We start from the raw sequence: 24,365 nt of genomic DNA on the forward strand, positions 1-24,365 counted from the left end.
CAAGAGCCAGACCCCGTGATTTTGTCAGAAAGCCCCAGCAGTGTGTGTGTGTGGAGGGGGGAGGGGAATTGAGGGTTTCCTTGCTTCTTTATGTACTTCTGAAATGTTTTAGAATAAATACACTTTCATATTCAGAAAAAAACTTTATTTTCCTGCTGAAAAGTTTAAAATTACTTTGTAAAATTACCGTTCCCCTTAAGCCCTCGAAGAAGCCATAGACAGCAGGTGTTCAGGAGTTTGAGCGTGGGAGGAGGAGCCCGGGGTGGACCAGGGTGGTGGGGACCGGGCACAGACAGGGAGGTCTGTGTTCCTGCACCTGCACGGTCTAATCGCAGACGTCAGGCCCTGCAGACTCCGCAAGGGCTTCACGTCCTCCCGAACTTGCTCCGGTGAGCTGGGAATCTGGATTTAACCCAAGCTGGGAGTGGGGCGGGAACAGAGACCTGGTTTCCCATTTTCCTTGGACGAGTAAGCCCAGCGAGGGCACGGGGGTCTGCTTTGCAAATGGAATACTTGTGGAAAATGGAACTGGAAACGTTGGGATTTGACCTGATTTATACAGCTGGGTGGCTAAACAAACAATTCCTACAGCGCTGGCCTATTTTTTTAAGTGGCGTCATTCTCTGAGGGCAGCAGTGACTTTCAGTAAAGCAGGGACAGACACACGTATTCAAAGTCCCTGACAATGCACAAAACTGATCCCTTCCTTGGGGGCCCGCCTTGGAAGAGGGGTGTCCAGGTGCTCTCTAGGGCCCAGGGGACCCCAGCCCGTTGGTGATGGACTGGCTGACCTTGAGCAGGGCCCCCTGGAACTGCGGGTACTCCTCCTTCACGTGGTGGAGGATGTTGTTGATGCTGCCCAGCCGGTCCTCCAGACGCTTGAGCTCCGACAGCAGCGACTGCTTGTTGCGGAGCAGGAAGACGTACCGCCCGTCCTTCACGGCCTGCAGGTGCTTGAGGCGCGTTTGCAGGGCCACGAGGGTGGAAAGGTTCTTGGTGGGACAAGAGAACTGTGTCAGGCTGTGCACGTTAAAAAGAGGACACCCACTGGCCCGGCACAAGCTCAGACTTGAGGACGTGCCAGAAAGCACTGCAGGAGAGGGGACAAATGGCTGAAGGTGCTGAGTCCCCTGGTCTAGGGGACGAGGCTGACACACAAGGGGAGCCTGTGCCCTCATCTTCTGACCCACCAGGTGCCAGGCCGGGCGCCCAACACTCCGTCGTCATCCCCAAACCCTGCAGCCCCGCTCAATGCCACTCTTCCACTTGCACACATCCAGTCCAGCAGCAAACCCTGCTGGGGGTGACTTTGAAATCAGACACAGAACCTGACAGCTTCTCATTAGTTCGAGACCACCCTTGGTCCGTGTGTCACCGTCCTCCTTAAGTACCACGATGGCCTCCAAGAGGCTCCTTGGCCCCACCTGGCCCTTCCACGCCACACTCCACATCAGAGCGGAGCGATCCCACTGAGCCCAGTCACGCCTCTCCTCAACGCCGCCCCGAGGGAGAGGCCGTGGGCAGGGTGGTGCCCCAAGCCAAGCAAGCCGGGGTGCTCAGGCAGCCCCCAGCTCCTGCTGCTCCCTCCCTCGCCCCCTTCATGTCTTGCCTCAAATGGCGCTGCCTCTGCGCGGCCGTCTCAGACCCCCCACCTACGAGTGCAGCCCATCCACCTCATGTCCCCCCTGCTTCCTTTTTCACCATAATATCTATCACCACCAGATACGCAGAGTCCTTCTTATCAGTTTCGCTAATTGTCTGTCCTCCTGCCCTCAGGACATAACCTCCAGGGAGTGGGCACGGTCACCTTTCTTGTTCGACTCTGCAGCCCTGGCAGCCAGGACAGTGCCGGCCCCTGGAGCCTACATTAGAAGCGTGAGGTGTGTGATCAGTCTGGGCTTAGCGGCCCTGGTGGCCCTGGGGACTCACCTACCTGCCGCTTGAGGGCCGCCAGCCGGTCCAGGTCGGCTTCGAGCTCATCGGCCTTGGACTGCATCTTTGACAGCTGCTCCTGCTTCTCCACGAGGGACTCACTCAGGGATCTCTGAGTTTCTTCCAGTTCCAGGATGGTTTTGGTGCACTCCTCGGTGGCCTGGGGGGCAGGCAGGAGCATCCTGGGACTCCCCCCACCCCCCCACCCCCGGCCTTCATCCCATGGAACAGTCAGGCTAGGAGGACCCCAGAGCCCTCTATGCACACAGGCTGGGAGGGCTCCCAAAGAGGGGTGTGGGGTGGGGAGCCCTGGTGGGACCCTCTTTGGGGAAGGGGTGGAGCAGGGCAGAGGAGGCCCCAGGAGCCAGGAAGGTGGAGAGGGATGGGCCTCAGATGTGCACAGAGCAGGCTCGGAAGAGGCCCTCTGCGCCTCCTGTGACATCCAGACGAGCGGGGGGGTCAAGCCCGTAATTTTCAGCTGCCCTTTCTTCATACAGGACCCCCTCCGGGGGCTGTTCCAGCTCATACAGGACCCCCTCCGGGGGCTGTTCCAGGACCCTCCATCACTCCTCCGAGTGACAGCCATGGTGAGGACCCACTTCCAGGTCAGCGAGCCAGGGTACAAGATATCAGGTCAATACGTCTGAGCCACGATTCGAGGGTGAGGCTTGAGCCCCTGCGGCGAGGCTCCGAAGCCAAGTCTCCGTCATGTGACCCTCTCCTCCCTTTGACGGGGGTGGGGGTGGGGGGGTGGGGGTTCTTGTTCCTGCCTCCACTGGCAGATGAGGAAGCTTGGGCGACCGATTCCGAAGCTGAGCTCCTGCCATCCCTCCCAGCCCCCACTGTCGCGTCTCTGTCTGGTAAACTGCCAGGACACAGCAGCTGTGACCGCAGCTCAGGGAACGAGGAGCAGAAGAAGAGGCGGGGGAGGTGTTTCCCCAGTGGGAGGGACCGAGGGACCCACCCAGAGGCCGGCTGGAAGGACAGAGTGCAGTCACAACCTGGGGCGGGGGCGGGGGGGGGGTGGCACATGAGAAAGCCGGCCCCAGTCAGGGATGCTGGACACCTGCTGGTGGGGTGGGTGACACGCACTGGCCACCGGTGTACAGGTGGCCCCAGGACCCAGTCTCTCCCGGCCGCCTGGCTCCCTACCTTGTGAATGTCCCTGACCTTCCGGCGCAGCTCCGCCTGCTTGTGGTGGAAGTCCGTCCGGGTGAGCAGCCTCTTGTCCAGCTTGCCCTGCCCCTCGGCCCGGGCGGAGATGGTCTCTCTGCGGGCGACGGCCAGCTCCATGTCCCGGATCATCTTCTCCTGCTGCTTCAGCAGCTGCCTGTGCTTGACCTGGGTGCGCGGGGCAGGGGCCTGGGTGGGAGGGGGCCAGAGCCGCCTCCCACCGCAACTGGCTGCACCGGCGACACCCCCCAGGGAAAACGGAACCTGGGGGCTTCGGCAGCTGGTTGGGATGAGCTAAGGTCTGTAAAAGAACAGCAGGCACGCAGGGAAGCACAGAGACCGCGAGAGACAGGAGCAGGTGAGGGACACGGGGACCAGCGCAGCCCAGGGCCCTGCAGCAGAAAAGGGACAGCAGCCAAGACACCTGCGAACTCGGCTTAGGGTGTGTGGTTTGGTTAACATTAACTGTATTGCACCAAGGCTAAGTCCCTCGCTGGGAACAACGTGGCGTGGCTTCCTGAGACGGTGGCGTGAAGGGTGCGAGGCCTGGGGCTGAGGGCTGGGTTTGGTGGGAGATGGGCTCTGCAGGGTGGAAGCTCACTCGCCGTCTCCATGGGTAGTGGCTGTGTACGTGTGCTCTGGGCTTTATGGTAAGTTCACGTGTGCATGTAAGCTGTGCCTCAGGTAAAGGTGACATGAGATCATAAAAAATATAAAATCATAAAAGGATTGGAGTTCCCATTGTGGCTCAGCAGTAATGGACCCGACTAGTAACCACAAGGATATGGGTCTCGCCCAGCGAGTTAAGGATCTGGCGTTGCTGTGAGCTGTGGTGTATGGCTGCAGACAAGGCTCAGATCCAGTGTGGCTGTGGCTGTGGTGTAGGCTGGCAGCTGCGGCTCTGATTTGACCCCTAGCCTGAGAACCTCCATATGCCATGGGTGTGCACCCCCCCCCCAAAAAGACAAAAAAACACATAAATGATAGACAGGAATCTTCGTGTTAAGTCAGGGTGGTGGTGGGAGGCCTGGCCCACCAGGTTGAAAACAGAGCCCAGAGTGACAGGGACCAGATGCTCTCCGCTGGGGCGAGCCTGTTACAATGACTGTCACAGCAGAGTCTCACCCCATCCACGTGACCGACTGGCCGTTTGGTTGAGTGAGAAGCACAGGTGACGAGATAAGCGCTGCCGGCACAGCTTGTCCCCAGCAGAGAGAAAGGGGATGGACCCCTCTTCCCACCAGGACCCCAAATGAACACCAGGTGGATTTAAGATCTAAGTATGTGCAGACAACTGAAACACCTCAGGAATCGGTTTGTGCAGCTTCAAGCCAGGGGACCTTCTCTACAGTATAGGAGACCCGGGAGCCATAGAGGAAAAGACTGATACACAACAGAAGACCAAACACATTCTGGTGGAAAGAGACCATTCGAAATGTGCAGAGGCAAACAGTAGACCAGAGGTAACATGTCACAGGCAAGGGCGTAACCCCAACGTACAAGGAGATCCTGAAAATGGCTAAAAAATAAGAAAAAAGCCCAACAGACAAATCAGCGCAAGATAGGAATAGGCAACCTCCTAAGGGGAACTTCCAACACACACACACACACACACACACACACACACACACACACACACACACACACGCACTGCACATGCGCTCCGTCCTCCATGTGTAAACCAGCAACACAAATCCACGGAACACCACGAAACCGCTTCACACAGTGGACTGTCAAACGTTATAAAGACTGATAAATGAATGAGTTTAGCAAAATCGCAGAAACAAAGCCAAGGTACAAAGTTAACTGTATTTCTGTACCTTAAGAATCAGCAACTGGAATTTGAAGTCTTTTTTTCCCTCTTTTTTGGCTGCCCCATGGCATGTGGAGTTCCCAGGCCAGGGCTCAGATCCGAGCTGCCACAGACGTGGCAACGCCGGATCCTTAGCCCACTGTGCCAGGCCAGGGATTGAACCTGCACCCCAGTGCTCCAGGGACGCCGCTCATTCCCCTGTGCCACAGTGGGAACCCCTGCAATTTGGAAAAAACCCTGTAATTTGAAAAAGTTTTAAAGTACCATTTCCAACAGCACCAGAAAACATGAGACACTTTGGTATAAACCTAACAAAACACGTGCAAGACCTGGAGACGGAAAACTAAAAACGCTGAGGAGGGAAATCAGACGAGACTGAGTCAATGGAGGGACAGATACACCTGCTCGTGGGCTGGAAAGCTCAGCAATGCCAAGGCGGCGACTCTCTCCACAGTGCTGCCACCTCAGGGCCACCCCAGTCTTGATCCCAACAGGAACTTCGGCAGAAATCAACAGGCTGACTCCTGACATTTTATGGGAGGCCAAAGACATCGAATAGCCGAGACGATTCTGGAAAGAACAGTGCTGGAGGAACCGCATGAAATCAAGCCACAGAAAGGAAGATGGTGTGCACTGGGGCTCCTGGGTCGGTGGCCACAGCAGAGAGCCCGGCACCGGACCCACGAAGGAGACATGGTCAGGTGGCGCCCGCGAGGACATCACTGGATCGCGTGTCATGACCACACGCGACAGACTGGCTCTGAACCTCCACGTCACCCTGCCACCGTTCCTTTTGATTATGTTATATCCACAGTATCTTCTGCAGCTGTTCCAAAATGAGTGAATGTCCATATTATTTTTTAAGAAAATAAGTTGCTGAGTTATATGTACTACTTGTATTAAGAAAAACAAAGCAAAACCACAACTAGGAGGGAAGTGGAGGCAGCCCCGTCCATCCACGCGCGTGTGTGTGTGTGTGTGTAATCTTTGCAGTGGAGGTTTGACCTGCTGAAGCGACACACATGGCTTCTGGGAGTTGGAAAGTCAGTTAAATGGAGTGCTTTTTAAACTTAGCAGCAGCAAACACATTTGATCAGAATTCCTCTGGACCTCAGCAGCCAGCAGGATTATTATTAGCCAAGTCATCGTCAAAGCCATGTCACATTTGTTTTTATTACCTGCTCTAATGTGTATCCTTGAGGCCCTGGATCTTTGCCTCAGTGACAGCCTGTGATTTAATTACCAGCCTTTTTTTTTTTTTAAGGTAATGAAATCCAACTAAAGATGACAGTAGAGAGAAAAGCGTGGTCTGGAGGGAAAAGGTGTGTTCTTTGAACCCTCTCACTGATGAGAGTCTCTTTGGTCCAATGGTGAGATACATCTCAGAAGGGGTCGTGAGCCAGCATGTTAAAATATCCGAGTGCACTGCCTACACAGAGGGATTCATGAACACCGAGCAGACAGCTGTGTGTCCTGTGATCATCTGGTGCAGGAAGGACAAGAGCTGTCCAAGGAGTTCCCGTCATGGCTCAGCAGTTAATGAACCCAGTGAGCATCCATGACCATGCAGGTTCGATCCCTGGCTCTGCTCAGTGGGTTAAGGATCCCGCGTTGCTGTGGCTGTGGCTGTGGGTGTGGCTGGCGATATAATTCCAGTTGGACCTGGGAACCTCCATATGCCACAGGTTCGGCCCTAAAAAGACACAGACAGACACAGACGTACACACACACACACACACACACACACAGCTGTCTGGGCCTGGACCCAGGAGGTCGGCAAGGGGACAGACAGCGCGGCCCCTCCTCGGGCCTGGGGTCCTCGGGCCTGGAGTGCAGGCCACGGGGCGGAAGCGCGCGCTCCCTCCGCGGAGCCCAAGTCCCGGCCCCACCCACCTTCATCCTTTGGACCTCGGCCTTCATCGCCCGGATCTCCGTCTGCCCCGTCTCCGAGTCCACGGAGGCACGCATCTCTTTTGCCAGTTGGATCTTTTTCTCCCAAAGCATGATCTGGTGTCTTTAAGGGAAGGACAGGCAGGGCCAGAGCTGGAGAATGAAGGGCTTCTTTCTGGTGCTTTAGTGAGCGCCCTGCGCTGTGCTGGGGCACAAGGGGCAGTGTCTGCGACGGGCGACAGGAGAACACCCTGGCCTTCCTGTCCTGGGGGTGTGCCCTTGCTTGGCAGGTGGCATGGTTAATTGGAAGGCACCCAGGCAAGGGTTTTTGTTTTTTAATTTTAAGGGTTTTTTTTGTGTGTGTGTGTGTTTTTTTAGGGCCGCGCCCTAGGCATATGGAGGTTCCCAGGCTAGGGGTCGAAACAGAGCTGTAGCCACTTGTGTACACCTCAGCCACAGCAATGCCAGATCTGAGCCTCTTCTGCGACCTACACCACAGCTCACAGCAACACTGGATCCTTAACCCACTGAGGGAGGCCAGGGCTCAAACCTGCGTCCTCATGGATACCAGGCAGATTCGCTTCTGCTGCGCCACCACGGGAACTCCCAGACGAGGGTTTAAACAGAAACAAATGTCCCCCGTTCTGGGAACAGAAGGTGGTGGCAGCCCCAGGGCCTGTCACTGAGGCGGTGGGGGTGGGATGAGGAGGGTGGGTCTGTAGCTACAGGGGAAGCTGAGGAAAGCGAGTGTAAGTGAGATAAGTTGGTCTAAGGAAGAAAAAGCCTGAATAGACAGGCCTGAGAGCTATTACTGTGTTAGCAAAGACACATGCCCCTGCTGCAGTCTGAACGTGTGTGTTCCCACCACCAAGGTGGACATGGGGGGACCCTGACCCCCAGTGCGACAGGGTCAGGAGGCCGTGGGGAGGTGACGAGGTCCTGAGAGTGGAGCTCCCTTGAGTGGAGCTGGCGCCCTCATAAAAGACCCCACGGAGCTCCCTCGCCTTCCACCTGTGAGAACACGGCCAGAAGACTGCACCCTAGGAGAGAGCCCCCCCAGCCAGGTGGGCACCCTGATCTCAGCCAGCCCGCCGCCAGGACTGCGAGCAAGAAATTTCCCTTCTCTATCAGCCCCCAGTCTGTGGGGACCAAGATCTGGGCAAAGACATCGGTCCAGGCGGGACAGAGTCTGTCAAACCACAGGGAGGGACGATTCCTTTGCCACTCAACCCCTTGGGGACCACCGGCCCACTCAGGAGCCCTTCCACCTGGAGATGCAGCTCCACGTGCACCCACGGGGAGGGACATCCACAGAGGAATTCAAGGATGCTTCAAGGGGCGACACAGACAGATCCCCCCCCCCTTTTTTTTTGGTCTTTCTGCCATTTCTTGGGCCGCTCCCACAGCATATGGAGATTCCCAGGCTAGGGGTCTAATCGGAGCTGTAGGCGCCAGCCTACGCCAGAGCCACAGCAACGCGGGATCCGAGCTGCGTCTGCGACCTACACCACAGCTCACGGCAATGCCAGATCCTTAACACACTGAGCAAGGGCAGGGACCGAACCCGCCACCTCATGGTTCCTAGTCGGATTCGTTAACCACTGCGCCACGACGGGAACTCCCAACCATTTTTTGTTTTAAAAAAGAGAAGAGGTGAGAAAGGAAGGAAGAAAAAGGAAGAGAAAATGGTAAAGGAAGAGACATCGTCCAATTTTTAAAATAAGTTTGTCCCAAAGGAAGTCACTCCATTTCCAGGGACGGCCGATTTGGTGAGGGCTGCCTCGTGGGCGGGAGGCCAGCACCGCGCTGTTCCCCTGGATACCTCCCCCTGCACTCGGTTCCAGAGCCTGGCTTACGCGGTGGGTGGCCGCACATGGCTGCGCAGGGCAGCGACACTCGGGGTACCCGGGACTCACTCGGCCTCCACCAGGCTGTTGAGCACGGCCGCCTTCTCCTCGCTGAGCTGGTTCAGCTTCTCCTGCAGCTCGATGGTCTCGCGCTCCGAGGCCTGCGCGGGTTAGGGTGGCTGTGGGCGGGGCTGAGGACAGCAAGCACCTGCCTCCTGCACCTGAGCCCCGCCCCCGATCCCCCCCACCCCCCCGCCGCCCTCGCCCCAGCCCCAGGGCCCCACCTTGAGCGCTCGCAGGAACTCGTTCTCCGTCGCCAGGTTTTCCTGCTGCAGGTCCTCCGAGCTGCAGCGGCTCCTGTTCATCAGCACGTTGAGCTTCTTCAGGTCGCTGTCCAGGTTCCTCATGTGGCGCTGGATCTCCTTCTGCTCCTTCTTCTCCTGGTCGATCTTGTCTGCGGGGAGCGCGGCCGGGGTCCAGGGTGGCCCCGGGGGGGTCAGGCCCGGGCCCCGTCAGCCCCACAGCCACCTTCCCAAAGATTAGTGATCGGGGTCTCTGCCCACGGCCCCACCCTGTCGTCCTTCGGGCGCCCCTGCCAGAGTTGCACCCCTGACCGACCAGAGGAGACGGAAGGGGACGCTGCTGGCACTCAGACACGGAGTTCCCAGGAAAGACCAGCCCAGCTCAGGGGCAGGGGTGGAAAGCAGCGACCCTGACCTCCCATAGGCGGGTTTTGGTGCCCCAAGAGCAGAGCAAGAAGAAGGCAGGGCCTCTGGGAGAAACCGGCGAGTGATGTGTCCAGGCGGAGGGGCCCGGACACGGGCTGCTCCCTCTGGGGCTGCGGTGCCAGACTGACCCAGTGGGACCAGGACGCCGCGGCCGGGGCCGTGGAGGGGACGCTGTGCAGGGGCGCTCACTCTCTGTTCGTGTCTTCTTCTGCTCCAGGATGTGGATCTCCTTCTTGGACAGGTCCAGGGAGGCCAGCTGCTCCTCCCGCTCCTGGGTGGCCCTCACCATCTCCTGCTGCAGCCGGAGCCAGGTCACCTGGGCCCTGGTCACACTGGCGCTGAGCTCCTCCGTCAGCTTGGTCAGCCTCTTGATCTCCAGCTCCAGGGGCCCCACTTCTTCCCCCTGAAAGTGACGTTGGCCAGAGAGCTTCTAAGTCAGGGCGGGCTGCAGGGGCAGGGACCCTGAGATCATGTGTCTGTAAGAAGAGTGGGGTCCTTATTCGGAGGGACCAGGGACCCTGTCCTTGGGTCCCCTCCCCTGCTGAGGGAGATGCGAGTCCGGGGGGGGGGTCTGCTGCCCCCACTCCCCCCCACTGGCCTGGCCCTGCCACACCCCAGCCTTGTGGGGGCAGGAACTGGCAGCAGGGCCTCCGGTTCCCGAAGGCGCTTTCAGCAGACGGGCAGCGGTAGGGTCTTCACTCCCCCCAGGTCCGCTTGGGCTGCAGCTTTGAGACCGCACTCCGGTGTCAGGTCTCCCTGTGAGAGCGCCCCCAGCCACCCATCCTGCTCTGGGACGTGAAGCCATGGGTGGGGTCCTTAGGTCAGGGCTCCCAGCCCCAAACTGGTCAGACCACTTCACTCAGAGCAGCGGTCAGTGGACGGGGTCCCATCCACAGCCCGTGGCCACAAAACAATCAAAAGAAGAGAACACTGTGCCAGGTAGGAGTCACATGGAATTCAAATTTCAGGGGCCGGAAGTCAGGTCTTACCACCTATTTACGTATTTACGTCTATTTACCGCTCCAGACAGCCCTGGGTGAGTGCTTGTGGCTGAGACTGGCCGGCCCACAGAGAAGGTCTGCGCACAGCCCGGGAGTCAGAGCGTTCTGCACAAGCACCTGCGCTTCACCTGGAAGATGGGCGGGCCGGGAACACCTGTGTCCCACCTGAGTCCTTCTTAAACCCCAGGAGACCCCGAAATGGCCCCAGGCACAGGGATCAGCCCGAGTGGCCCTCTGGCCTGGGGCCTCACCCCAAGCTCAGAAACCATCTGCTCCAGCTGCTTGTTGGAAAAGTTGATGAGGCCTTGTCTTCTCTCAATCAGAATCGTGCGCCTGGAGATTTCATTTTCGCTGTTGGCGATGAGGTCGTTGACTTTTCTCACTTCCTCGTCCAGCTCGGCCAGCGTCTTCTGATGCATGTCCAGCCTGCAGCTGGTGTTTGTTATGTCCAGGGTGGCCTGAGCAATGTCACCGTCAATTTTGGAAAGATGTGTCACCTGAATCAGCAGAGGGAAGCGTGTGTGAACTATTTTTCTCTTTCTGGGAGGCTCCAGAGGAGCGGGCTGGCTTCTCTTTCCTTGGACACCTGGGTGCTGATCTGGAGAAATTCCAAAACATTATCAGGAGAGGAGGATTCTGGGTCCCATTTCGGGACCTGTCAAAGGACCTACTTGCCGGAACCCTAATGATTGCTCACCAAAAAAGAAAAGAAAGTCAACAAAGCCAACTGCATTATCTCTTCTTTGTCTTTTCTTTCTTTTTTCTTGCTTTTTAGGGCCTCACCTACAGCAGATGGAGGTTCCCAGGCTAGGGGTCCAGTCAGAGCTGTTGCCGCCAGCCTATGTCACAGCCACAGCAATGCCAGATCCAAGCCACATCTGCAACCTACACTACAGCTCACAGCAACGCCGGATCCTTCACCCACTGAGTGAGGCCAGGAATTGAACCCATATCCTCATGCATCCTAGTTGGGTTTGTTAACCACTGGGCCACAAAGGGAACTCCCTCCTGTCTCTTCTTATGGAACAAACGGTGACATACGTTATGGGGAAACGTGGAAATGGGTGACCATCCAGGACTCTGCCCCACAGTCAGTAGGTCTTTTCAGGGCTGCACCTGTGGCATATGGAGGTTCCCAGGCTAGGGGTCAAATCGGAGCTGTAGCTGCCGGCCTACACCACAGCCACAGCCACACGGGTCCGAGCTGCGCCTGCGACCTACACCACAGCTCACGGCAATGCCGTGGTCTTAACCCACTGAGCAAGGCCAGGAATCGAACCGGCTGCCTCATCGTTCCTAGTCGGATTCGTTTCCGCTGCACCACAACGGGAACTCCCATCATGTCATTTTGAACAGCCGTGGAGCACTCACTGCACCTGTACCAGAGGTTGGTGAGTGAGTCGCAGCTCCTCCTGGGAGTTGCTTTGTCTGCTCCGCAGCCGTCGCAGGGCACTGCTCCTGACAGCTGAGTGCCTTGGCAAAGGAAGCCAAGATGCCTGCCCTCTCTGAGCTTTGCTGGCTCTTATCAACATTTCTACTCTGAATAACCCTGTGGCAAACACTTACCTTCAATTTCTATTTAGTGGAATGTCCTTACATTTTACTAAAAAGCTGCACATGGTCCTGGAGAGAAAAACTACTGTGGGCTGTCGTCGGCCACCTGGCCGGAAGCTTGTGACCCTGGGCCTCTTGGCCGACTTGGTTCTAGGGCGGGAGCTTCAGCCCGTGGTGGGGCTGCGCAGGGCTCCTTGGGCCTGTCCGTTGTCCGAGGGCCGGCCCAACCCTCCCTCTCTCCTCTGTTGGCTTCAGACGAGAGACGTACCCGCGTCCCTTCCTACGACAGAGTGCTGATCGCAAGGACACTCGTGCGAACGAGGGAGGAGCGCGGGTCAGGCTCACTTTGGGATCAGCCCCGTCCCGTGCCGTGGCTCTGCCAGCCAGCTCCTGCCTGCAGATCCTCAGCTCTCTGCCAGCCAATGGCTCCCAGCAGCTCCCAGCCCCCGGGGTCACCTCTGCTCCTCCCCACGTGACCCCGACTGGCTCCGCCAGCCAGGCGCACTCTGACCAGCTATCATGGATGGTTTTCCAGGACACTTAGGTTTAACGTCAGACCCGGCCAGCATCTCAAGTCACCCAGCTCCCTGCAGTCACACCTTGGCCCGTCTGAGCTCTGGCAGTGCCACCCACCCCTTTCTTTGCAGGGACACTCAAGGCCGCCAGGTCCTCAAGGCATCCGCCATCCTCTTGGTCTCAGTGCACACCACCCTGAAAGGGCTTCAGTTCCTAAGTCCCCTTTCGGCCACTACCCAGGCCGACTGGAGCACCTGAATGCCCCTAGCCGCCCTCGAACTCTCTGCCCTCCTGCTGAGACCACCCTGGCCTCCTCCTGGCATGTCAGTACCCTCCTAAATTAACCGTAGAGGCCCCATGGTTCACCTGTGCCCGACCTCCCTCTGGCCTGGATGACGGCCTCCCTTTACCATCTCAGCTCTTTGTCAAAGATATGCCCACCCCATCTGCCACCAGCCCACAGGGGTTTTGAGCGGTTCAGGAAAAGTGCCCACTTCTGGAGCTCCCTCTGTGGCGTGACTAGTGACCATGAAGTTGCAGGTTCAATTCCTGACTTCACTTAGTTGATTAAGGATCCTGTGTTGCTGTGGCTGTGGCATAGACTGGTGGCTACAGCTCTGATTCAACCCCTAGCCTGGGAACATTTGTGTGCTTCGGGTGCGGCCCCAAAAAGAAAAAAAAAACAACGTGAAAAAGTGCCTGCTTCAAGAGCTGGACTTGTTTTTTGCTATTGATGCAAAGAATGCTGGCCCACGACTCTTTGCTGCCCTCCTGTGGACATGGCTGGTAGTACAGCACTGCCCACCAATTACTGAAACAAACGCTGGGGCAACACTCTACCGCCATCCTGTGGATATCGGTGGTAGTGCGCGTGCCACCCACCAAGCGTTGCAACAAGAACTTGAGCAGGACTCTCCCGCCCTCCTGTGGACGTCGGTGGTAGTACAGTGCCTCCCACCAATTGTTGCAACAAGGGCTTAAGCGGGACTCTACTGCCCTCCTGTGGACATCAGTGGCAGCACAATGCCTCCCAACAATTTCTGCAACAAGGGTTTGAACTGGGACTCTACTGCCCTCCTGTGGACATCAGTGGTAGTACAGTGCCGCCCACTAATTGGCGTCAAAAGGGCTTGAGCCGGTCTCTACTGCCCTCCTGTGGACATCAGTGGTAGCACTATGCCTCCCAACAATTTCTGCAACAAATGCTGCAGCAGAACCCTGCTGTGGATATTGGTGGTAGTATGTGCCACCCACCAATTGTTGCAACAAGGGCTGGAGCAGGCCTCTTTACTGCCCTCCTGTGGACACGGATGGTATTACAGTACCATCCACCCATTCTTGCAACAAGGGCTGGAGCAGGCCTCTACTGCCCTCCTGTGGACACGGATGGTATTACAGTACCATCCACCCATTCTTGCAACAAGGGCTGGCGCAGGCCTCTACTGCCCTCCTGTGGACACAGATGGTATTACAGTACCATCCACCCATTCTTGCAACAAGGGCTGGAGCAGGCCTCTACTGCCCTCCTGTGGACACGGATGGTATTACAGTACCATCCACCCATTCTTGCAACAAGGGCTGGAGCAGGCCTCTTTACTGCCCTCCTGTGGACACGGATGGTATTACAGTACCATCCACCCATTCTTGCAACAAGGGCTGGAGCAGGCCTCTACTGCCCTCCTGTGGACACGGATGGTATTACAGTACCATCCACCCATTCTTGCAACAGCGGCTGGAGCAGGACTCTTTACTGCCCTCCTGTGGACATGGATGGTATTACAGTACCATTCACCCATTCTTGCAACAAGGGCTGGAGCAGGCCTCTACTGCCCTCCTGTGGACACGGATGGTATTACAGTACCATCCACCCATTCTTGCAACAGCGGCTGGAGCAGGACTCTTTACTGCCCTCCTGTGGACATAGATGGTATACAGTACCATCCACCCATTCTTGCAACAAGGGCTGGAGCGGCTCTCTATACTGCCTTCCTGTGGACATGGCTGGTAGTGCACGTACTGCTGAATAATTACTGCAACAAATGCTGGGACATAACTCTACTGCCTTCCTGTGGATATCATGGTAGTACACACACCACTCTCCAACTGCTGCAACAAGTCCTTGAGCATGTCTCTTTACTGCCCTCCTGTGTACATAAGTTGTAGTACACGTGCTGCCCACACAGGTAGCTGGGGAAGGGGGACAACTGAGGAGCTGGGGAATGGCCTCTGCAGTGCTGCATCAGGGCCAGGTAGGTTATTTCGCACTTATCACACTCCTTAGACTCTCCAAGGTAACCTGGGACCCCCTACTTTTGCTCCCAGCAGGTTGTCTTGCTCCCATTTTCCAGAGTAAGAACTAGCGGGATTCTGCCAGTATCAGCCAGGTCATCCCAAGAAAATCCAGGCATGTGTGGTCTTGATTCCAGCCCTGTCTCACTGGTTTCTTGGCACTGACTAGGCCAGAAGCAAGCTGGCCTCCTCCCAGGTGTATGGGCTGCCAGCCAGGTAGACAGTGGCCCAAGGCAGGGGGTCACACCATGGGATGAGCCAAAGAAGAAACAAAGTAACAAGTTATTTTTCTAAGGATATGGGGACCCCCTTCTCAGAGAAAAGCAATACCCCTGGGGGAGCAAGAGAGCTCGTGCTGGGGATAGGGGTGAGGTCCCCAGGCCAGGAGGCCCATCACACCCACTCAGGACTTCTAGGCACACCCTGGGGAGGCAGAGGCTCCAGCAACTCTGTAACCCATTTAAAATGCTCCTACCCATTTGACCACAGTTTCTGTTGCAGCAACTTATCCTTAGATATGTGCACAAAGATGTGTGAGCAGGCATGTTCAGTGCCGAGTTATTTATAAAATTTAAAACCTAGAAACACACCCTCTCCAGCGTTTGTTATTTGTGGACTTATTAATGATGGCCATTCTGACTGGGGTGAGGTGGTACCTCATAGTAGTTTTGATTCATTTCTCTAATAAACAGTGATGTTGAGCATTTTTTCATGTGCTTGTTGGCCATCTGTATATCTTCTTTGGAAAAAATGTCTATTCAGGTCTCCTGGTCTCCTGCACTGTTGGTGGGAATGTAAGTTGGTACAACCACTATGGGAAGTACCTTAGAAAACTATACATAGAACTACCATACGACCCAGCAATCCCACTCTTGGGCATATACCCGGACAAAACTTTCCTTGAAAAAGAAATATGCACCTGCATGTTCACTGCGGCACTATTCACAATAGCCAAGACATGGAAGCAAGAGGGAGGGGGAGGGTGGGGGAGGGACTAGGAATTTGGGGTTAATAGATGCAAACTATAACCTTTGGAATGGATAAGCAATGGGATCCTGCTATATAGCATTGGCAACTATGTCTGGTCACTTGTGATGGAGCATGATAAGGTGAGAAAAAAGAATGTGTACATGTATGTGTTACTGGGTCACCTTGCTGTGCAGCAGAAAGTTGACAGAACACTGTAAATCAGCTATAATGGAAAAAATAAAAATCATTATAAAAAAATAGAAACGAGGGAGTTCCCATTGTGGCGCAGTGGTTAATGAATACGACTAGGGAACCATGAGGTTGCAGGTTCAATCCCTGGCCTTGCTCAGTGGGGTGGGGATCCGGCATTGCTGTGAGCTGTGGTGAAGGTTGCAGACACGGCTCAGACCCCGTGTTGCTGTGGCTCTGGCATAGGCTGGTGGCTACAGCTCCGATTGGACCCCTAGCCTGGGAATCTCCATATGCTGTGAGAGCGGCCCAAGAAATGGCAAAAAGACAAAAAAAAAAAATATATATATATATAGAAACGAGAACTGTCCTCAGTAAAGGAATTATACTTTCCATTATTCTATATTAAAAAAATAAAACCTAGAAACAACCTGAAGTGTATAAGAGAATTACTAAACAAAACATGTACATTTGCAGAGTGAAATGTGATGTACTTTTTCTAAGGCTATTTAATGGAAAATGTTGAATACAGCCAATAATGTAAAATAAAACATTACAAGCATAGGAAAAAGCCCACTCCTAAACTTGCTGTTTGTGTACTTTTCTCTTTGTGTCATTTTTCAGTAAAATTAATGAAAACAGACTAAAATGGCTTAAAAACTGATATATAGTAATATATGTCCTTTAGGGTTGTGTGTGCATGTGTGTCTTCACACGTGTTCATGCGTGTGAACATGATGCACTAATGTGTGCATACTTGTGTGTGTGCATTTGCTCACCTGTGTGCATGGGGATGTGTATGGGCATGTAAGTTTCTGTGTGCCTTTGTGTGTGTGAGTACGATCATGTGTGTTTAGAAAAATTTCCAGAAGGAAATACATCACAATTTCAGAATACATCACGTCTGGACAGTGGGATTGCAGCTGTCTTGTTTTCTTCTTATACCTTTCTGCATTTCTAGGTTTTCTACAATTAAAAATGCATCACTTTTACAACTAGAAAAAAAATGAAAGGTGAATAAACATGCTGAGCACCCCTTGCTCACGCCAGTCCTGCTGCGTGCAGTCTGTTCCCCTTGAGCGCTGGACCCACCCCCACTCCCCCCAGAGCCCCACCCCTGGGGGCCTAGGTGTGTGCAGGTGGCGTACCAGGTTGGTCTTTTCCTTCTGGAGCTTCAGGATGAGCTGGTGGAAGTACTTGGTCATCTTGTTGGAGGTCATGTGTTCCTGCAGCTTCTCCACAATGGAGGCCTCCGTCTTCCTCCTCAGCTCCAGCTCGTGCTGGACGGTCTGGTGGAGAGTCTGCAATTCGCCCATGGTGGCTGCGTATTCCTGGAAAGAAAGAGTCAGAGGGTGGATGCTGTGAAGGAGGCCAGGAGACACACCCTGTGGTGGGGAACGTGGCTGTACCATTTGGGCCTTGCCCAGCGCGTCCTCTGTGTCCAGCAGGGTGAGCCTGTAGGTGCTGAACTCGTTCTGCAGGGCCTCCTCCTTGGCCAGGCACTGCGCCGTCAGTTTCTGCATCAGGCTGGCTTCCGTCTCTGCCCGATTCAGGATGCTGGCCAGTTTCTCGTTCTTTTCTTCCTCCTTCACGATGGATTTCTTATAGGCTTCGAGCTCACCGTCCATGGACTTGGCTTGATGCTGGCATTCGCTGCCAAAATTGAGAGAGTAAAGCCAGGACCTCAGAACACCAGTGGGTGCAGCGGTGCCTCTCCTAGAGGCAGCTCACGGTGGGACAAGAAAGAAACTAGGAAACCAACTCTTAGTAGTTGAATCTTTTTTTTTTTTTTGCTATTTCTTTGGGCCGCTCCCGCGGCATATGGAGGTTCCCAGGCTAGGGCTCGAATCAGAGCTGTAGCCACCGGCCTATGCCAGAGACACAGCAATGCGGGATCCGAGCCGCGTCTGCAACCTACACCACAGCTCACGGCCACGCCGGATCGTTAACCCACTGAGCAAGGGCAGGGACCGAACCCGCAACCTCATGGTTCCTAGTCGGATTCGTTAACCACTGCGCCACGACGGGAACTCCAGTAGTTGAATCTTGACTGCTGGTTTCTAATGTGTTAGAAATACTATTACCCATCTCAAGTCCAAGTCTAAACTTCTAACGTTGTGATCATGGGAGGGGAGAAAGGGCAGGAGACTGGCCTTATGCGAGGGTTGGGGGGTGGGGTGTAGCTACCAGCCCATTTCCCTTAGTCATGGCCCTCATCTTGGAAAGGAAATGATGTCAACTCAGTTTTGTACACATGAACACGAAGTTCAGCACATTTGAGGCACACGCAGTAAATGGGGTGGCTTGGAAGAACATGGTGGCATTTCTTCAAATCCCCTCAGCATACTGGCCATGAAGGGGAGGGGGAGGGGGAGGGAGTGGGATGGATGAGGGGTTTGGGGTTAGTAGATGCAAACTATTACATTTAGAATGGCTAGGCAATGAGGTCCTGCTGCACTGCACAGGGAACTATATTCAGTCTCTTGGGACAGACCACGATGGAAAATAATACAAAAAAGGGAACACACACACACACACACACACACACACATACAGCTACATATATGACAGGGTCACTTTGCTGTACAGCAGAAATTGGCACAACACTGTAAATCAACCATAATTTTTAAAATGCTAAAAAGAAGAAAGTACCCATAATTGATGTCAAATTTAAAAATGCAGATCCTGGAAAATGGAATTTGAATTTTTGTGCATGAGACATTTTCTCCCTTTCATTCTGACCTGTCCAGTTGTAATTTAAACATACTTTTCTCCACTTATATTATCTTATCCTTTGAATAAGTTCTTACTCAAAAATTCAAAAAGCACTTTCTTCTTGAACTAGAAGAATACCTTCCATATTTTTCTCACATCTATTCTCAGGTCTTTGATTCTCCTCCCCAACCAACCTGTTACTGTTTCTTAAATGCCTTTCCATATATATCTCATGCATATATAAACGTTATGTTTGTGGGTATTTATACATTTCTCTCCACTTAAAAAGTTACAAGCTTAGTATATCCTATTCTACTTTTTCTTGTGCTTACCTGAGAGATATTCAATATCAGTGTACACAGAAATCGCCTTGATTCTTTTCAATGACCAGACAGTATTTTAAATACCTACCTCATTGATATACAATTAGGCTTTTTCCAGTACTCTAGGTGTTTTTCCTAATTTCACCAGTGTACCAATAAACATCTGAGTGCTTAAAAAAAAAAAAAAAGATACTGGAGAGAAACACTGTGTTCATGTAGCAAAAGATTCAATGTTACCGAGGTGTTAATTCTCCCCAAGCTGATCTATAGACTCATTGCAGTTCCAATCTCAATGCCAGTTTCTCACTTCCCCCAAGAAACTGACAAGCTCATTCTAAAACTTATATGGAAACTCAAAGGACTTAGAAGAGCCCAAATAATTTTGTAAGGGAAGAACAAAGACTCCCACCATCCAATTTCCAGATTTTCTATAAAGACGTACCTATGAAGACAATTGGTATTGGGGAAAGAATAGACAAGTGAATAAATGGAACAGGATGGAGAGTGTCCACAGACACACACACACACACACACACACACACACACACACACACACACATACACCTGACTGATTTCTGACAAAGGTGGCACAGTATTTCAGTGGAGAAAGAAATAGTCTTTCCACCAGTGGTGCTAGGACAACTGGAGATGGACATAAAAAAAAAAAACAAAAACGACTGAACCTCAGACCATAACAAAAATTTACTTGAAACAGATGACATACCTAAATGGAAGAGCTCAGACTGTAAAACTTTAGCAGAAAATAGAGGAGAAAATCCTTATGATGCTGGGTCAGGCGGATTTCTTAGAGAGGATATAAAAAGCATGAATGACGAATGAAAAAAAATTAATTGGATTTCATCAAAATGAAAACACTGTTGAGAGAATGAAGAGACAAGACAGACTGGGAGGAAAATATTTTCAAAAATGCACATCCAGGAAAGGACTTGTATCCAGTTAATGGGATAAACCAGTTGGCTTAAAAGTGAACAAAAGACACCTTATCAGGGAAGATATACGGATGGCAAACAAGCCCGTGGAAAGATGCTCAATATGGTTAGTCTTTAGGGAGATGCAAATGAAAACCTCAACAGGACCCCTCGACATACCCACTAATGGCGAAAATTAAAGTGACAGCATTATTAAGTGTGGGCAAGGGTGGGAGCGATTGGGAATCTCATCCACTGCTGGTGGGAAGGTCAAATGGAACAAGCCACTTTGGGAAACAGTTTACTTTGCTACCGCGTAAAATACACACTTCACCAGTAACCACATGAGATATCTGTCCACACCAAGACCTGGACAGGATGTCTTAGCAGCTCTGTTCAGCCTACCCCCAACCTGGGACCAACCAAATGTTGACGTGTCCACACAATGGAATAGAGCAGAATACTGCTCAGCAGTAAAAGGACAGACTCCTGATGCTGCAACAAGCCAGACAGGAAAAGCCACGTGTCGTGTGACTTCATTTGTATGACATTCTGGAAATGTCAGATATAGGGACAGAAAGCAGATCAGGGTTTGCTAGGGACTGGAGGTGGGGAGAGGTACAGATTGTGGGGATGCAGGAGTATCTGTTATCTTATGTGATGGATACACGTCTCTGTCCATTTGCCGAACTGATCCGGGAACTGAAAAAGGATAACTTTCGTACATAAATGGTCGACAAACCAAAATTTAAAACGTTATTCATTTTCTTTTTTAGGAAGTAGCAGCCTTATAAATGTCTAGAATTTGGCAATAGGAACCAGACATCCAATTTGTATGACAGAAATCGGAACCCTTGCTAAAATACACGTATGGGGAAAGAGAAACCAGAACGCTAGCTAATAAATTGTCATGTCACAAAAGGAAAAAGGCAGTGGTATTTTTAAATCCTTATCCCTGTTTTTCTAATTTCCTGTAACGTGATCACTTAATCCTTGATAAATATTATTTTTAAGAAAGACATCTTTTAAGCTTTGCGTGGTGGCTGCATCACAGCCAGTGAGGTTTATCTGAGACACAGTTATTACTAGTTGAAAAAATAAAAAGCATACTTTAAAAATGTCCTTGATTAATGGGTACCAATAGAAAATAAACAAAACAAAAAGAACGGGTGGAATCTATGACATGTGCGAAGCTTGGCTCAATCTGTTTGAGGATTAAGAGGGATCTCGTCACAGGATCTCAAGGTGATGAAGGTGACAGATTATTGCCTGGCAGGGGTGCGGAGCCCTGCCCGCCCCACGCCTGTCCTGTAGGAAAGCATGGCAAAGGCAGATAACAGGACACAGGGGGCCCGTTTGTGACCCTATCCCCAGGGGGGTGTAATTTCTAGGTAGGGTATCGCCCCTCCCCAGATTAAGCCCAGTAGTCTTTGTGCTTGCTGGCTTGTTTTGAGACGTTTCACACTGCAAACGACCTGTTTGCTTTGAATGTATGACTTCTGGTGTTTGCTGCGGCTTCACCGTGGCTGAGACCCACTTGATGCGACTTTGTCACTCGCATTGCAGAGTTTTGGTGGAAGCGCCCAGTCGTTAAAGCCTTGGTGTGGCAGGGACCTGGTGTCAGGTCACAGGCTGGGTCCAGATCATCAGGTGGCCCACCAGCCTGGGGAGCCCTGGGGAGGGACGGCCACCCGGCTTCCCTGAGTGGGGAGTGGGGATGGGACTCACGGGTGTCACTGGAGCAACCCCAAGGGCCTCGCCTGTGCCCTGTGCCGGGGGACACATTATTAATTGGGTGCGCTCTGTGGCTGCTGCGGCCTTGGTTCTCCAGGGCTGCAGGCATCCCTGGGCTTAGGGGACATGGGCGATGATGGGGTGCCACCTGCCAGACCCCAGGCCTGCAGGGGCTGTGGTGGCAGTGCCCACGGTCAGCTGGCTCACACGCAGGCTTCCACCTTCCCTTCTCCTCCCAGGGGGTCAGGGACCCTCGCGAAACCCAGGCAGTTCCCAGTGTGGGGGAGGAGGGGCGGCCAACATCTGGACCATCAGTCAGAAAATCACCATTTTCACTCATTTTCTAAAACGGTCTACACACTACAAGTTGGTCTTTGGTATTTGGTTCAGCTGCTGAACTGGCCTGGACGTCACAAGAGATGCAACATCTTGTCTTAGCCACGCCCTGACCTTCGTCAAACTGGCTCAGATTTCCTCCCTCACACCTTCTGGGCACAACTCCTCCATGGCGGAAGCATTTAGAGCTGAGCGAGAACCAGCTCCTGATGACTTGTTGCTGGGGCGGGTGAGGGTATATTTGCTAAAACGGACATTCCCTGTGTGCCTACTTTTAAAATATGACATTGCTTTCTTCTTCAGTCAAACTGGCACAGCCCGAACATGTGACCCCATGCCAAGCTGTCACGGGCTTTAGAACGCCGCTGTTGGGGGTGTGATCATCACAGCCCTCCCGGGAAAGACCTGCTGGTCTGCCAGGCAGGTGCCCTGGAACCCGGAACCTCCCGGCTTGACAGGGCACACACTTAAACACGTGCCGTAGGCTACACGAGTCCTGGACGTGGGCTGTGCGGCAACACGGCGCTAGAAAAGGCAGGCGGATGACCTCGGCTCCACCAGAAGCTAGAAGGTGGGGAAAGAAGGAATGAAGGCTCTTTATGTCCCGGTTTGGAAAGATCTTTAGGACGTGTCGCTGAGTGAAAAGAGCCAGGTACAGACCACGCTGGGAGAGGGAGAACACAGGACACGAACACACGTGCTGTGCTGTCACAGACCACGTTAGGTGGGAGACCCCGGAGCAGGAACATGTGTGCGGAAAGGGGTGCGGGTGACGCTGGCGGCTGGTGGGAGGGCGGCCTCCCTGGACGGGAGTCTACCAGGATTTTAACCGAGAGGTTGTGTTATCTATTCAAAAGATTCCCTTTCAAAAAGAGAAAAAGAAGGATGGCCGAGTCATGTCTCTGCAAACTTGTAGGCACAGCCTGGGGGACAAGGCGAGGAGGGGAGTCATAGGGGCACCCAAGGTGGTCCTGGGGCACAGAGGGGACCACAGGGAGGGCCACGGAGGAGACCCCTTCCCGCTGAAGTCCAGGACCCCTGGAGGAGAGCACAGGCCACAGACCCTCAGCCTCGACAAGGTCAACATGGGGCAGGAGGGAGAGCCGCCCGCCAGCCAAGGCTTCTCCTGCACCGAATAAGAGGCAGCACTGAGTCTGCCCACATGGGGGGCGGGGGCGGGGGCAGGGAGGGCCCCAAGCCTTGAGCCCACAGCCAGCCCTGTTCTTCCACCTGCATATTTAAAGGGCAAGCCGACTTTGCCCGGATAAGTCCAACAGCGATTCAGGGAAGTGAAGGAAACTGCTCTTCATCCAGCATTGCCCACGTAAAAATGGCTTGTTTTTAAGACAAGTCAACATGCAGGCTTCCACTTTTGCTTTTCCTAATCACAGGACCAAGAAGGAAAGTATCTCCCAGCTGTCGTTCTAGCAGACGCCACGCCACAGCACTGGCCAGGCGACCCATTCTCTGCTCCCCACGGTCAGCAAGACTCCTGGGCCCAGCTCTCCGCCAGGCTGTGTGCCAGGCACCAGCAGTGGAGGCCAGGTCGAAGCTAGGATGTGCTCCGGCCAGAACTGGCTCTCACATCTAGGCTCCGAGCATGCTGGCCGTTTGGGGAACTGAGGCAGCCCCTGTCTCCAGCGCCCCACCCTGGCCACACGTCCAGCCCTCATGAGAAGTGAGGGGACTGAGAGGGGGTCTCCTCCTTCCCCTCGCAGGGAGATGAAAGCAGGATTTCTGTTGGAACTCAGGCCTCAGCAGAACAATGGAGAAGGGATAGGGTTTCTGCACGCACCTGGTGGGACTGCAAATCAAAGGATACCTCCATCTCCCCCAGATAAATATCCCCCCCTTTCTGCTTAATCCTCCCAGGAAATCTGAGCATGAAAGCTTTGCTGCTCCCGCTGCCACGGAAAGTTTGAAAGGATTTAAGAAACACGGAAATCTTGGCGAACAATAAGGGAGCTTTCAGGACGGAAGCTTGGGCTGCAGGGCTGCGGCTGCAGGTGCACCCTTTGTTCCAGGAGAGCCGCGAATGGGTGCTCCGAGCTCACCTGGGAGGAGGCAGGAGTCCGTGCTCCACCGGCCTCCACGTTCCACGCACGTCACAAGCTCTCCCAATGCTTGCCCAGGCCCCGCCTGCGGCCTGAACCACCCGGCCCACCTCCGAGGCAACACCCGAAGGACCGCCCATACCTGAGCGCCTCCTGGATGGTCCTGTGAGCCTCATCGCGGTGCTTCATGCCCAGCAGGCTGGTGGCCCACTGCTGCAGGATGCGCTTTTTCTCCACGTTGATGGTGTCAATTTCCGTGCAGGCCTGCGGGGCCGGTGGGGTGGGGGCAGTGGCGTTGGTCTCAGGCCATTTCGCTCAGAGCCCCGAAAGGATGTGGGGGAGCCCGGAGTTCCCCAGATCACCTCTGCCACCC

General features: G+C 53.8%; 1 protein-coding gene across 2 annotated transcripts in view; it reads right to left on the reverse strand.

The window, feature by feature from the left end:
- Positions 1–130: 130 nt before the first annotated feature.
- CCDC40 (coiled-coil domain containing 40) overlaps positions 131–24,365 on the reverse strand; it is a 40,530-nt gene continuing 16,295 nt past the window's right edge. Inside the window, exons 10-20 of one of the 2 annotated variants that reach the window (XM_047758439.1) lie at positions 24,135–24,256; positions 17,311–17,554; positions 17,050–17,232; positions 10,636–10,881; positions 9,573–9,786; positions 8,940–9,109; positions 8,725–8,816; positions 6,812–6,932; positions 3,085–3,273; positions 1,934–2,092; positions 131–992 (exon numbers count right to left, since the gene is read on the reverse strand). In XM_047758439.1, the coding sequence (XP_047614395.1) occupies positions 747–992; positions 1,934–2,092; positions 3,085–3,273; positions 6,812–6,932; positions 8,725–8,816; positions 8,940–9,109; positions 9,573–9,786; positions 10,636–10,881; positions 17,050–17,232; positions 17,311–17,554; positions 24,135–24,256 (1,986 nt within the window). In that variant the 3' untranslated portion in view covers positions 131–746. Of the gene's footprint in view, positions 993–1,929; positions 2,093–3,084; positions 3,274–6,811; positions 6,933–8,724; positions 8,817–8,939; positions 9,110–9,572; positions 9,787–10,635; positions 10,882–17,049; positions 17,233–17,310; positions 17,555–24,134; positions 24,257–24,365 lie in introns of both variants that reach the window. The other variant, XM_047758438.1, reaches the window with a different exon arrangement.

Source organism: Phacochoerus africanus, chromosome 14, assembly GCF_016906955.1.
Source record: "Phacochoerus africanus isolate WHEZ1 chromosome 14, ROS_Pafr_v1, whole genome shotgun sequence".
NCBI classification, from domain to species: Eukaryota; Metazoa; Chordata; class Mammalia; order Artiodactyla; family Suidae; genus Phacochoerus; species Phacochoerus africanus.